This window comes from Penaeus vannamei, chromosome 6, assembly GCF_042767895.1.
Source record: "Penaeus vannamei isolate JL-2024 chromosome 6, ASM4276789v1, whole genome shotgun sequence".
In the NCBI taxonomy this organism is placed as follows: domain Eukaryota; kingdom Metazoa; phylum Arthropoda; class Malacostraca; order Decapoda; family Penaeidae; genus Penaeus; species Penaeus vannamei.
The window spans coordinates 40,023,020-40,038,019 of NC_091554.1; the positions used below are offsets into that span (position 1 = coordinate 40,023,020).

The 15,000-nt window shown below is 35.9% G+C and overlaps 2 protein-coding genes across 3 annotated transcripts in view; both read right to left on the minus strand.

The window, feature by feature from the left end:
- Positions 1-11,221: 11,221 nt before the first annotated feature.
- Positions 11,222-15,000, minus strand: part of LOC113829037 (dynein heavy chain) — a 7,432-nt gene continuing 3,653 nt past the window's right edge. For both annotated transcript variants that reach the window (XM_070122989.1, XM_070122991.1), the window contains exons 3-4: positions 14,880-15,000; positions 11,222-12,808 (exon numbers count right to left, since the gene is read on the minus strand). The exon at positions 14,880-15,000 is cut by the window's right edge and continues 932 nt beyond it. In XM_070122989.1, coding sequence (XP_069979090.1) covers positions 11,617-12,808; positions 14,880-14,893 — 1,206 coding nt within the window. In that variant the 5' untranslated portion in view covers positions 14,894-15,000 and the 3' untranslated portion in view covers positions 11,222-11,616. The remainder of the gene's footprint in view (positions 12,809-14,879) is intronic.
- Positions 14,972-15,000, minus strand: part of LOC138861976 (protein psiQ-like) — a 4,289-nt gene continuing 4,260 nt past the window's right edge. Inside the window, exon 7 of the mRNA XM_070122469.1 lies at positions 14,972-15,000. This exon is cut by the window's right edge and continues 3 nt beyond it. Within this exon, the coding sequence (XP_069978570.1) occupies positions 14,972-15,000 (29 nt within the window).

Consider the following 15,000-nt stretch of genomic DNA (forward strand, 5'->3'; position numbering starts at 1 on the left):
GCCCTATTCCGATGTGATTTGACCGTATTTGATGTGACCTGACCTAATCCGATGTGATTTGACCGTATTTGATGTAATATAACCTATTCTCATATGATTTCAAGTGATCTGTCTTGGGCTGATGTGATATGAAGTGATCTGAACTGACCTGATGTGATGACCTGGTCTGGCGTGATCTGACCTGATGTGATGACCTGGTCTGGTGTGATCTGACCTGATCTGATGTATTCTGTTATGAATATGACCTGATCTGGTGTAATCTGAAACTAGCGAAACTAGGAGGTGGGTTCACTACATCGTTTTTTTTCTCGGATTCTATGTATTCCCTTTCAATCTCTTCTAAGTATAGCAGTCACAATTGACACTAAGCACTCATTGATCTTGCCAGACAGTCACTAGGTATTCACGATAACCGGATTCAGGTTTCTTATCCTCTAGCTTGTTAGAGGATAAGAGGTCTGTGAGGTTCCCTTGGGCTTTGCCCTACAGGCCTCACACCGGGTTGGTGGCTGCCAAAGGGCAAGAGGGACGAGTATCTTCCATTCCCATCCCATCCCAATGGGGCCCTCAGCCTGCCTCACTTGCTGGGGAGGGGGGCAGTTCTTCTCTTCTCAGCATTTCCACATATAAAAATCACTGCCAGTGAGATGTATCCGGGGGGAGGACTGGCAAGGGCCCCCTCCGCCCATTTATTCAAAAATTTCGTGCTCACAATGTTGATTGGTTGCTAGAAAAGAAAAGGAAAAAGAAGAGAAAATGAAGGTGTCGCCCTCTACACTCTATAGTATTGGCCCCTGAATTCAAGTATTATACACATACATATCTATACATATACATGTCTACCATTTAATATCTATGCATATATATATGTATATATATGTATATATATATATATATATATATATATATATGTGTGTGTGTGTGTGTGTGTGTGTGTGTGTGTGTGTGTGTGTGTATCTATGTGCATATATCTGTCTATCTATCTATCTATCTATCTATATGCATATATATAAGTATACATATATATACATATATACATATATATACATATATATATATACATATATGTATATATATATATATATATGTATATATATAATATATACATACATACATATATATATATATATATATATATATATATATATATATATATATATATATATATATATATATATATATATATATATATATATATATATATATATATATATATACGGTATGGCCGCACTAAGTTACGGCAAATTGAAGATAATATTCTTGTAGAGGACAAAAAGTAATAGTGGTTGATACAAGAAATAATCTGCAGACACGAATGGTAACGCCACAAATAAAGCAAAAAGGTCACGGAAAGCGTCGCTCACAGACTAAGTCGACTCGTTCTTTAAGTTTAAGTTACCGCGCAGCTCGCACACCGTCTTCTGTCTAATTACTCATTGAAGTTTAGTATTCCATATACTATATCATAAAAATGCACACGACTTTCGACTAACGTTTCATATGTATTCACGTCTCAGCCGTTTTTTACGTTAAAATGTGCATTTTGATCATCAATTTTGGCTAACTCATTATTATCCTTAATTGCCAAACTACTCAAATACATTCGATACTTAACACACACGCACATTTCTGGCTACGCCGGTGGCCTGCCTTATTCTTCTCAGTGACAATGACCGATGTGTGTCATTTGTGGTAGGGTGGCGTGCTTGACTTTTTTCGAAATTCAGTGGAAAGTGTGAAAAGTGCTGTGCAATTTTCTGAACTGTTTCAGCTCTATCTTGCCGTGCATACCGAGGTGAAGAGAATGTTTCCCGGGGGATGTTGGGGGGCGGAGGCCCCCATCAACCCTCCCATTGGGCACGCTCAGTCACCAGACCTTGGACAGTTGAGTAAATTTTGTGTTGGTTACCGTATGCACTTGCGCTTTCGCATATTCAAATATGGCGGCATAATCGGACACTCGCATTTCGGAAAAGTCGCATTTCATTACAATCATAATTAACTTTAGTCATTTACTCACACTGAAATCAAGATAAGCCCACTCTTTACCCCCACCCCCAAAAAAAAAAAAAAAAAATCAAATCAAATAAAATAAAATAAATAAAAGCTTCTCCACGTGTCCCCCAAGATTGTTGGGTGAAGTTGGGGCGTCTGTACCGTAAAGAATTACCATATATATACACATGTGCATATATATATATATATATATATATATATATATATATATATATATATATATATATATATATATATACAATCATAAATACATACACACACACACACACACACACACACACACACACACACACACACACACATATATATATATATATATATATATATATATATATATATATATATATATATATGTGTGTGTGTGTGTGTGTGTGTGTGTGTGCGTGTGTGTGTGTAACTATGCATATGTGCATATATATATATATATATATATATATATATATATATATATATATATATATATATATATATATATATATATATATCCATATATCCATATATGTAACTATGCATATGTGCATATATATATATATATATATATATATATATATATATATATATATATATATATATATATATATATATATATATATATATATATATATATATATATATATATATATATATATATATATATATATATATATATATATATATATGCATATATGTAACTATGCATATGTGCATATATATATATATATATATATATATATATATATATATATATATATATATATTCAAATATTATGCAGTTGACCTCATTCACACGTACACCGTACATATGTTACACGTTTGATTATACTCTCCTGCTTACTCTTTCAAAAAAGTTGCTGTCTGCATCTGCAACATTTTTTGCTTGATTCTTGGAAAAAGATATTTACGACAGCGACATCAACACTCTTATGTACTTACGTTCCATGAATATTTGAAATATGTTGCAGTAAATGGGTTATCATATGTAATAAAAAAAAATATATATTTTTTATGATATTAGGTAAAAGATTTTTCTGGCACCAGTGGCGGCACAGATGGTATTATCATAGTATTTCAACTGTGGATATACAGATAAGGATACTATCATAACCAACGATAAAACTTAAGGTTTAACAGAGGTGGTAGTGCAAGAACTTATAATAGTGATTAGGCATTAATTAAACTTAAACTGTAATAGAAGTAATTGTTATACCAATAATGGGTGCATCAGTAAGAGAAAAATATATTATGATAACAGAGCCCATTTTTAGAATTAAAACTATGAACCGCTGTAGCAGTGATACTAATGCCACTGTAGAGTAAAAGTGAGAGAGAGTAGTAGGCTGGTAAAACTTACAATAATAAAGTACTTGCAGTATAATGAAAAAATATAAACTTAATGCGACAAACAGAAGTAATGACATTGAAGACAAAATTCACCGAATTATAGATGTACATTAGTTTCAGATATTTTCAGAGCAACAACAAAACAATAATACTGGTATTAGTAATAGCGGTAATGATGATACAACACTGACACAAAGTCTTTACCGGTAACTCACAAAAACAACCAACAAATGATAATATATACACACACATACTCTCTCTCTCTCTCTCTCTCTCTCTCTCTCTCTCTCTCTCTCTCTCTCTCTATATATATATATATATATATATATATATATATATATATATATATACACATATATAAATATATATTTACATGAACCGTATTCATGTTGACAAATGTATTTCTGATGAAGACGTAATCGAAACCGGTCAAATACATCTCTTGTATTGTGAAGATACCCAGTCTCATTCATACCTTTTCTGCACACACACACACACACACACACACACACACACACACACACACACACACACACACACACACACACACACACACACACACACACACACACACACACACACACACACACACACACACACACACACACACACACACACACACACACACACACACACACACACACACACACACACACACGCACACACACACACACACACACACACATATACGCATGTATGTATGTGTGTGTGTGTACTGTATTTACACACAAACATATACACACACAGTGTACCAATCGCAAAGCAGACTGCTGAAGCTGCGGTGTCGCTACGACGCGCCGACAAAGATGATATAGAGCATCATTACTGCTTTCGAACTCACTGATAGTTGGTGGAGATTACCTTTTGGCGGTCCAGCTTTCATATAAGTGATGATGACCTTTGATACCGGGTCTTTGTTCCGTTCTGCCCTCGGCTGTGTTGGGTCCAGGGTTTCAATATTAACTGATGCAACTGTTGCAACTCGTGAAACTGTCTGGAACCTCATGGTCCCTCCTAAGTTGATACATAATTTTGAAGTTGTAGTATTGCAACATATCGGAATATCGCATGACTTGTTTTATTCTGGGAAATATACAACAGAGAGGATGATGATCTGCAAAGGCTGTAAAAGGGTTTCCACATATACAAGGGTCAAAGGCTCCAATACCTTCCACTACAGCTACAGCTTCGCTATCTGTAGCTGAGTGACGTGTTTCCGCTCCTTTTAACTTCCTGCTATAATACGCAACTGGATGAGCAATACATATATCATCCCGTTGCATAAGACTAGCGGCTACAGCACTTTTGAAGCATCAGTGTGTACCTCAAAAGGCTTTTCATAGCATGAGATCTGTAGGGCGGGGACGGAAATTAAATCTGCCTTAAGCTTGTAAACTGATTGTTCCATTGAAACTTTGAAACATTGAAAGAGTGGTGAGAAAATTAAAGCATAATTCATATGATGCCTAAAGAAAGTTCTTGAGGCTCCCCCCAAAAAAAACGTCGTTAGTATCCTCTCATCAGAAATTGTCTAAAAAAGCAGTAGATTGCAAAATTTGTCAGAAGAGCCACCACTTCAGTGCTACTCTCTGGTAGTAGGTGGAGAACGAACTATACACTGTGTTCTGGTCAAGTATCCTAAAGCGTGTCGCCTTGTTGCTGTGCTCTCTGCCTTACTGCACATACATGAGCAGATGCTACGAAATCCTCCATACTACTCTGAGTAAGAGGTCCCAATGTGATTGTTAATATAGTGGAAGGCCTGCCAAAAATGTACGAATAATACATTCACACAATCTATAGACGTTGACTCCTCTGCCTTAATATAAAACCTGACTCTACTTCTAAGTGGGAGTCCTGTGGTGACTGCCTAATTCGTAGGTATTTGGAACCAAGCAGAATAGGGAATTCAATTGCACTTGGTATAACACAGAACCGCTAAACTAGCCTAATTCATTATTCGATTCATAAAAGTTTTCAGAAGGGGACTTTGCTTAAAAGATTGGGACCTGATTGTGGGGCTCAACAACCATTTAGTTTTCAAATGTTCTAGACTAGTGTTGTCCAAACTGGGGTACGCAACATAGATCATAAGGGTATGTGAACAAACAAGGAACACACACACACATAAACATGTTCTTTGGTCTTTGAATCATTCGAATTTATTGACCAACATTCCTTTTCATAATTAGTATATCATTTGCATTATCCTAAATAAAACAGTTTGTTTAGCCATGGTGGACGGGGAGGGGGAGGGGAGAGAGGCGTACGTAACAGTACAAGAAGGTAGTAAAGGGTACAATTGGCGAAAATGTTTGGACAATGTTCTAGACGACAATGGCATAGGTTACAAGTTCATACTTTGAAAAGGCATATCTGGATTATCTGAATTCTATGTAGGGTGTATATCATCGAAAGGTGGGATAATGCAATGCCCTACTTGGTTGAATGGTACATGTTGACCCACAGAGATGACAGTAGTGGCAGAAGCAGCCTCATTTTCTTAAGTCGATGTTGCAACTTCTCTTGCGGATTCAGCACTCCCTATGCCTCCATCTGGCTTAGTACGTCGGCACATTACTGTCTGCTTATGATAGATCAGGCTGCCTATGGTAGACCAGCCTGCTTATGGTAGACCAGGCTGCCTATGGTAGACCAGCCTGCTTATGGTAGACCAGGCTGCCTATGGTAGACCAGCCTGCTTATGGTAGACCAGGCTGCTTATGGTAGACCAGGCTGCCTATGGTAGATCAGGCTGCTTATGATAGACCAGGCTGCTTATGGTAGACCAGGCTGCTTATGGTAGACCAGGCTGCTTATGGTAGACCAGGCTGCTTATGGTAGACCAGGCTGCTTATGGTAGACCAGGCTGCTTATGGTAGACCAGGCTGCTTATGGTAGACCAGGCTGCTTATGGTAGACCAGGCTGCTTATGGTAGACCAGGCTGCTTATGGTAGACCAGGCTGCTTATGGTAGACCAGCCTGCTTATGGTAGACCAGGCTGCCTATGGTAGACCAGCCTGCTTATGGTAGACCAGGCTGCTTATGGTAGACCAGGCTGCCTATGGTAGATCAGGCTGCTTATGGTAGACCAGGCTGCTTATGGTAGACCAGGCTGCTTATGGTAGACCAGGCTGCTTATGGTAGACCAGGCTGCTTATGGTAGACCAGGCTGCTTATGGTAGACCAGGCTGCTTGTGGTAGACCAGGCTGCTTGTGGTAGACCAGGCTGCCTATGGTAGACCAGGCTGCTTATGGTAGATCAGGCTGCTTATTGTAGACCAGGCTGCTTATGGTAGACCAGGCTGCTTATGGTAGACCAGGCTGCTTATGGTAGACCAGCCTGCTTATGGTAGACCAGGCTGCTTATGGTAGACCAGCCTGCTTATGGTAGACCAGGCTGCCTATGGTAGACCAGGCTGCCTATGGTAGACCAGCCTGCTTATGGTAGACCAGGCTGCCTATGGTAGACCAGCCTGCTTATGGTAGACCAGGCTGCTTATGGTAGACCAGGCTGCCTATGGTAGACCAGCCTGCTTATGGTAGACCAGGCTGCCTATGGTAGACCAGCCTGCTTATGGTAGACCAGGCTGCCTATGGTAGACCAGCCTGCTTATGGTAGACCAGGCTGCCTATGGTAGACCAGCCTGCTTATGGTAGACCAGGCTGCCTATGGTAGACCAGCCTGCTTATGGTAGACCAGGCTGCCTATGGTAGACCAGCCTGCTTATGGTAGACCAGCCTGCTTATGGTAGACCAGCCTGCTTATGGTAGACCAGGCTGCTTATGGTAGACCAGGCTGCCTATGGTAGATCAGGCTGCTTATGGTAGACCAGGCTGCTTATGGTAGACCAGCCTGCTTATGGTAGACCAGGCTGCTTGTGGTAGACCAGGCTGCTTATGGTAGACCAGGCTGCTTATGGTAGACCAGGCTGCTTATGGTAGATCAGGCTGCTTATTGTAGACCAGGCTGCTTATGGTAGACCAGGCTGCTTATGGTAGACCAGGCTGCTTATGGTAGACCAGGCTGCTTATGGTAGATCAGGCTGCTTATGGTAGACCAGGCTGCTTATGGTAGACCAGCCTGCTTATGGTAGACCAGGCTGCTTGTGGTAGACCAGGCTGCTTGTGGTAGACCAGGCTGCTTATGGTAGACCAGGCTGCTTATGGTAGACCAGGCTGCTTATGGTAGATCAGGCTGCTTATTGTAGACCAGGCTGCTTATGGTAGACCAGGCTGCTTATGGTAGACCAGCCTGCTTATGGTAGACCAGGCTGCTTATGGTAGACCAGGCTGCTTATGGTAGACCAGGCTGCTTATGGTAGACCAGGCTGCTTATGGTAGACCAGGCTGCTTATGGTAGACCAGGCTGCTTATGGTAGACCAGGCTGCTTATGGTAGACCAGGCTGCTTATGGTAGACCAGGCTGCTTATGGTAGACCAGTCTGTTTATGGTAGACCATATTCATGCGGACCATTCCTTTTTCCAATTTTGATATCAGCGTCCAATACTAGACAAAGGTTAATTTACACTTCACGAACACTATTTTTTTTCTCCTAAACTGTATAATCGAATGTGGATTTGTAAACACGAATAACAATGTACATAAAAAGACACGTTGTAAACACAGTAATATGAAACCAAATTATACTTGTAAAAGACAACTTATAAAACAAACAAGTATATTTGTTAACATATATATATATATATATATATATATATATATATATATATATATATATATATATATATATGTATGTATATATAAATACATATATAAGCGCGTGTGTCTGTGTTATGAATAAATGTATGTGTATACTTACAAACTTATATATGTGTGTGTGTGTGTGTGTGTGCACAAGGTAGGCTTACCTCAGTAACCTTCCTTCCTCGTTATACAAATACTATAAATGCCGGAAGAAGGCTAACCATAATCTTACCCCTTCCTACTGTTGAAGCAAGGCACCACACAGGTAGGCCTACCTTGGTGTTCTTCTCTCATAGAAGCTGGCTACTTTCTTTTTTTTCTGGTCGTAAAATTGTTATAAATGCAGAGGCGGCGGCCATAGACTATCATACAGATATTAATATCTAGGATATCGTCTATATGGGTCCATATGGTTTTTGTTCATCAGGTTTAGGATTATTATTGGTATTATTGGAAATGGCAACTAACACTGAAACTGAATAATATGACCTTGCAATTCGATGTGTGTGAATATATATATAGATAGATAGATAGATATAGATAGATAGAGTGAGAGAATACATATATATATATATATATATATATATATATATATATATATATATATATATATATATATTCATATATGCACACACACACACACACACACACACACACATACACACACACACACACACACACACACACACACACACACATACATACATAACTTATATATATATATATATATATATATATATATATATATATATATATATATATATATATATATATATGTATATATATATGTATGTATATATATATGTATATATATATTATATTATATATATATATATATATATATATATATATATATATATATATATATATATATATATATATATATATATATACATATATACAGGTTCGAATTTAATGGCAATGGCGCAAACGAGCAGTGGATAGTGGTTGCAATACCCGCCAACAGTGACAAGTCGTGGCCTGGCCATTCCGGACTTAACGGCTCTATCCTACCAGCACAGAGAAGGGGAAGAATTTGCAGACCAGTAAAGGTAAGCAGGGGGCGGCGTCAACCTGAAATGGAGGATTAGGAGGACCTTAATCACTATTTAGGTTTCACTTCGATCATTTGCTTTGTGGTGGAAAATTTCTTGCTTAGAATTAGGCTTTTTTTCGCTGCCTCGTGTGTTTTTCTTTCTTTTTTCTGTTTTTTAAATTTCCATAACAATATGTCTAAAGCAAGTGAAATTTAATGCAATTGAAAGGATATAAAGGAGATTATGGGAATGAAAGTTAAGAATTGTTCTCTTAAAATTTTCTCGAAATGAGAAAATACGTAGAGAACATACGTACTTACTATTCAATGAAAAAAGTTTGAATTGGTAAAGTAATGTTGAAAAACAACAAACCAGAAAAAATAATAATCACAAATATGAACGTAATTTGCGATCCCTTGTGATGTTACGTTTGGCGCATAGGCAAAGGCCATTAACATTACTTCATATATTCCAAAATCCAACATTGATATAATCTTAAACAATTGAAGTTTAGAGATTAGACCAAATCTTTACAAGGCAATATTTCCCCAGGGAGAGATCTAAAATCATTATCTTGTTGGAATTCAGTCAGAGCATGTTTGTTGGTCTTTGCCGTAGCATCACTAGTATCACTAAAGCCATACTCCTTTTTCTAATGATCTATCTATCCTATTTCAGGAATTAACAATAATAACTGTGTTTAATACTGTATGCATGTTGTTAAATATTAATGTACTTATTATATTAATAGCAGACAAGTTATATACTTATATCTGTGCCTCTGTCTACCCATTTATCTATCTAAATTTGGCACTTGATAAGGAGATAAGATTATATTATAACAAAGGAATTGTTATTGGCTAATTATATTAAACAATTTTGAATAAATGAATCACTTGAAATAATATATATATATATATATATATATATATATATATATATATATATATATATATATATATATATATATTGCTGTTACCATGGTAAACTATATTATTAACTGTTATGATTATTTTCACTATTATCATTATCATTATTATTGTCATCGCCATTATGATAATAATGGTAACAATAACAACAATAATAACAGTGGCACAATAATATAACGATAATAACAATAATAATAACTTTTATGATAATCATAATGATAATGATTTTTATTATTATTATCATCATCATTAACTGCATCTGTGTTATTAGTGTTAAATCTCTTATACTGTTTGGAAAATTATATGCCAACCAACAGTTCTTGAAGACCGAAATCATTTTTTCTAAATTTCAAATAACATTCCTCTGTTGGTATTGTATTTAGTAACTTTTATTTTCAACTTTATGAAATTGTATATATGGAAATGGATATATCAGTGAGAGCATTTTGATTTAGTGATGCCCTTTTATTATTTTTTTCTCGTTTGTTTTGATAGCGACTGAAGGTGTCAGAGTTGCCAATTGGAAGTGTTTGCCACTCTTTTAAGGGCACCGCATATGCATCTAGGAGGAAATATTATGCTTTGTGAAGAGGTTAGGGTAGATATAATTATTTAAAACATTTCTTTTGATTTACTGGAGTTTAAGCGTATTTTTTTTCTGGTTTGACGCTTATAAGAGCCAGTTGTGCAGATTAGCAACAATTAGGTTAGCCTTTGGTAGTGGATTTAATCAGCGAACAGCGCAGTTCATGGCCTCGGAACATTAATTCTTGACCAACGAAACACCTGCTTTAAACGCCGTTAGTCTTCACCCGGAATTCGGTGTTGGACGTCTTTTTCAAATTTCCATTTTTTCTTCTTCTTCTTCTCTTTTTATTATTGAATTGCCGTTTACATGACTTCCTTTTTATGTAACCAGGAAACTGCGCTATTTATATTTTATATATAGATTTCATAGTGTATGTTGAACTAGTGAATTAGTCCCTACCACGAGTTGTCTAGTTTTGGATGTGAATTCTAGTGCTGATAAAGTGGCCGAGTTCCTTCATTCATTGTTTTCAGTCATTCAGTCTATTTGAATTTTTCGAATTTCATGAATGAAGATGAACCCTTCCATCCAAGAATGAGTGAATAGATAAAATAAATGAATCAATGACCGCATAAACTGGAATCGATCAAATTAGATTCAGGAACATTAAAACCAACAACCACATCTTCCAATAATTTTATTTCCAGGTCTATTGCTGCAAAATTATACTCCAAGAAAGAGATAAACAATAAGTAAATAAATTAATTAAAAATACATATATAAATAACTCCCGAAGAATGTTTAGAAAAATGACAAGAGTACTTTTTGATGTTTTTTGTTTTTCTTTTTAATTTCTCTTATTATTATCATCCTTATTATTATTATTATCATTATTATCATCATCATTATTATTTGTTTATAAATTTATTTTACCTAACCCTTCTAATACAGCTGGTATAACAATTCGTCCTTTAAGGTTGGTTACTTTGTGCTAACATATTGTAGAGTTCAAACGTTGGCAGATAAATATGAAGAAAAATACATGAGAAAAACAACTGCCAACTGTTATAAAAACTTAAAGGGTTGTTAAGGGGTTGGCGTTGAGTTCAGTGGAGTGGTTGCGGCTGCAGTGGTGGTTGGCGAAACCGTAGTCGGAGCCCCCGTGGTTGTGGTAGTTGTTGAGGTTGAAGTGGTGGTAGATGTAGAAGTGGAGGTTGTAGTTGTGGTAGATGTCGAGGTCGAAGTTGTAGACGTGGAGGTTGTGGTCGTAGAAGTGGTGGAGGTTGAAGTGGTAGATGTAGAAGTGGACGTTGTAGTTGTAGACGTGGAGGTGGAGGTTGAAGTGGTAGATGTAGAAGTGGACGTTGTAGTTGTAGACGTGGAGGTTGTAGTTGTAGACGTGGAGGTGGAGGTTGTAGTTGTAGACGTGGAGGTGGAAGTTGTAGTTGTAGACGTGGAGGTTGTAGTTGTAGACGTAGAGGTGGAAGTTGTAGTTGTAGACGTGGAGGTTGTAGTTGTAGACGTGGAGGTGGAGGTTGTAGTTGTAGACGTGGAGGTGGAAGTTGTAGTTGTAGACGTGGAGGTGGAAGTTGTAGACGTGGAGGTTGTAGTTGTAGACGTGGAGGTTGTAGTTGTAGACGTGGAGGTTGTGGTTGTAGAAGTTGAAGTAGACGTCGAGGTGGAGGTTGTAGTTGTAGATGTGGAGGTTGTGGTTGTAGAAGTGGTAGAAGTTGAAGTAGACGTCGAGGTGGAGGTTGTAGTTGTAGACGTGGAGGTTGTGGTTGTAGAAGTGGTAGAAGTTGAAGTAGACGTCGAGGTGGAGGTTGTAGTTGTAGACGTGGAGGTTGTGGTTGTAGAAGTGGTAGAAGTTGAAGTAGACGTCGAGGTGGAGGTTGTAGTTGTAGACGTCGAGGTTGTGGTTGTAGAAGTGGAAGTTGAAGTAGACGTCGAGGTGGAGGTTGTGGTTGTAGAAGTGGTGGAAGTTGAAGTAGACGTCGAGGTGGAGGTTGTGGTTGTAGAAGTGGTGGAAGTTGAAGTAGTAGACGTCGAGGTGGAGGTTGTTGAAGAGGAAGTTGAAGTGGTTGACGTCGAGGTGGAGGTTGTAGTAGTCGAGGTGGAGGTTGTGGTTGTAGATGAAGTCGTAGTAGAGGATGACGTTGTGGTAGAAGTACTGGTTGTGGTTGTAGATGAGGTGGGAGATGTTGAGGTTGAAGTCGAGGTTGTGGAAGTTGAAGTTGTAGTTGACGTAGTGGAGACTGTTGTTATATCTGCAAATAAAGGGACAAGTTAATGTCTTTGTGACATCACATCATTAGCTAAGAAAAAGAATTTGTTTATATTCATTGGTTTGTTATTATTATTATTATTATTTTCATATCCTTCTCGCGTTTGATAATTTTTGTAATGGACTGTGATAATTTGATACAATTTCATAATATCATCAGAATGAATTGTTAATCAAAGGAGACATGATCTGTTGGTGTTCATCTTTGTATTATTATTATTATTATTATTATTATTATTATTATTATTATCATTATCATATTAAGTATCTTGTAAATACTTAGTTTTTATATGATCATGATAATGGGGATGATAATATTGATAATATTAATGATAGTGATGATTATCATAACAAAATTAACAAGAGTAATAATAGTATTGTTATTAACAGCTATGGTGATATTGTTATAACTGTTATTATCCTTTTCCTCCTCATCTTCATTATTGCTATTGTTTTTATAGCCATTATTATAATTTTGTTATCTTTATTATTATTGTTGCTGTTCTAGATGATGATACTGCTACAACTATAGACAGTTATAATAAGCAATAATGATACTAAGAATAAGAAATAGTAACAAAGACAAAAATAATAATAATGATAATTAGGATAAGGATAATATAATGATCATGATTATAATTTGTCACTGTTATTGTCATCTTTGTTATTAATATCAATATTAATACTATTGTTATTTTATTATTGTTATCGCTGATACTACTACTACTATTATTAGTGTTATTGTTATTTATCGTTAACCATGATAATATTAACAATAATAATGATGAAAAAATATAATAGGAGTGATAAAGGTTGAAATAAAAATGATTGCATTATTAAAGTAATAAATATGATTAATGATATGATTAATGATTATGATAATTATGTTAATTATAATATTAAAAATGATGAAAGTGATAATGATAATGAAATAAATAATAACAATGATGATGATGATGATGATACTAATAACACTGATAATTGTTATAAATTTTGTAATTACTATAGATATTATCATTATTATATGATGAAAGAAACAAAGCAATAACAATTATGATAATGATAATGGTGAGATAAGGATAACAAAAATCACGATTATGATGATAATGATAATAAGGACGATGGCGATGATACTTATGATTATAATTTTGATAATTATGACAGAAGCAGCAGTGGTGGTAAAATTAATGATAATAACAACAATCTTAATATTAATAGTAATAATACTGATAATGATAATTGATAATAGCAATGATTATTATGAAAATGGTGATGATGATTATGGTAATGATTATAATAACTATCCTAATAATAGCAATGTCCTTATGATAGCTATAGCCTAATACTTGTAATAAAAATAACTAATTTATAATAGTTATTATAACAACAGTGATTATCATTAGCAATACTGATAGTATTTCTAACAATTCTAAACGATGATAATTTTAAGAAATCCTTGGAGTATCATATCAATTTCAATTGTTTGAAAAGCTGATTTTATAGTATGTTCCTCGAAAAAGAGCTTAATAATATGACGGTTGTTTATAGGTTGGAGCAATCCATTATCGTAAATAAGAGTGAAATATTTGCTTTACTTCGAATTCCTTAAAGAAGATTATATAACTAATTATTTAGCTATGTCTAGCATATCATGGTGCACCATCCTTGCCAAAAACGTGATCATTTACCTCTGTCCCCTTTTCACCCCAGTCTATCTTTAACATATATTATGGAGGGCTTTCTCACTATCAAACGAGAAAGACAATAAGGAGCGGATTTTAGCTCTAAAGTTGTCAGCTAGGATTTCCATCAAAACAAAGTAGAGTTACCTGTCTTAGAAGTACCTGGTAAAAATTAGTGTATTGTAAAATTAAACCATTATATATGTTTATACGATTAATAAATATACGCATTGGTAATCTATCTTATCTTTCCTAGAATCCAAAGAATTAAGTAAAGTAAAAAGCATGATTGCTTGTTTGGAAAAAGAAAAACAAAAAGGGGGAAAAGAATGTCGCTCGTTTTCCCGGTACGACTGGTGTACATCAACTTACTTCGAATGCAACATGTACAGTACTCTTCATCGCACAATGAATCATCTTTCTGGCCATTGCAGTCATCCATTACGTTTATACAAACTCCATTTTCATTGGCACATGTCTCTGTGTTGCTGCA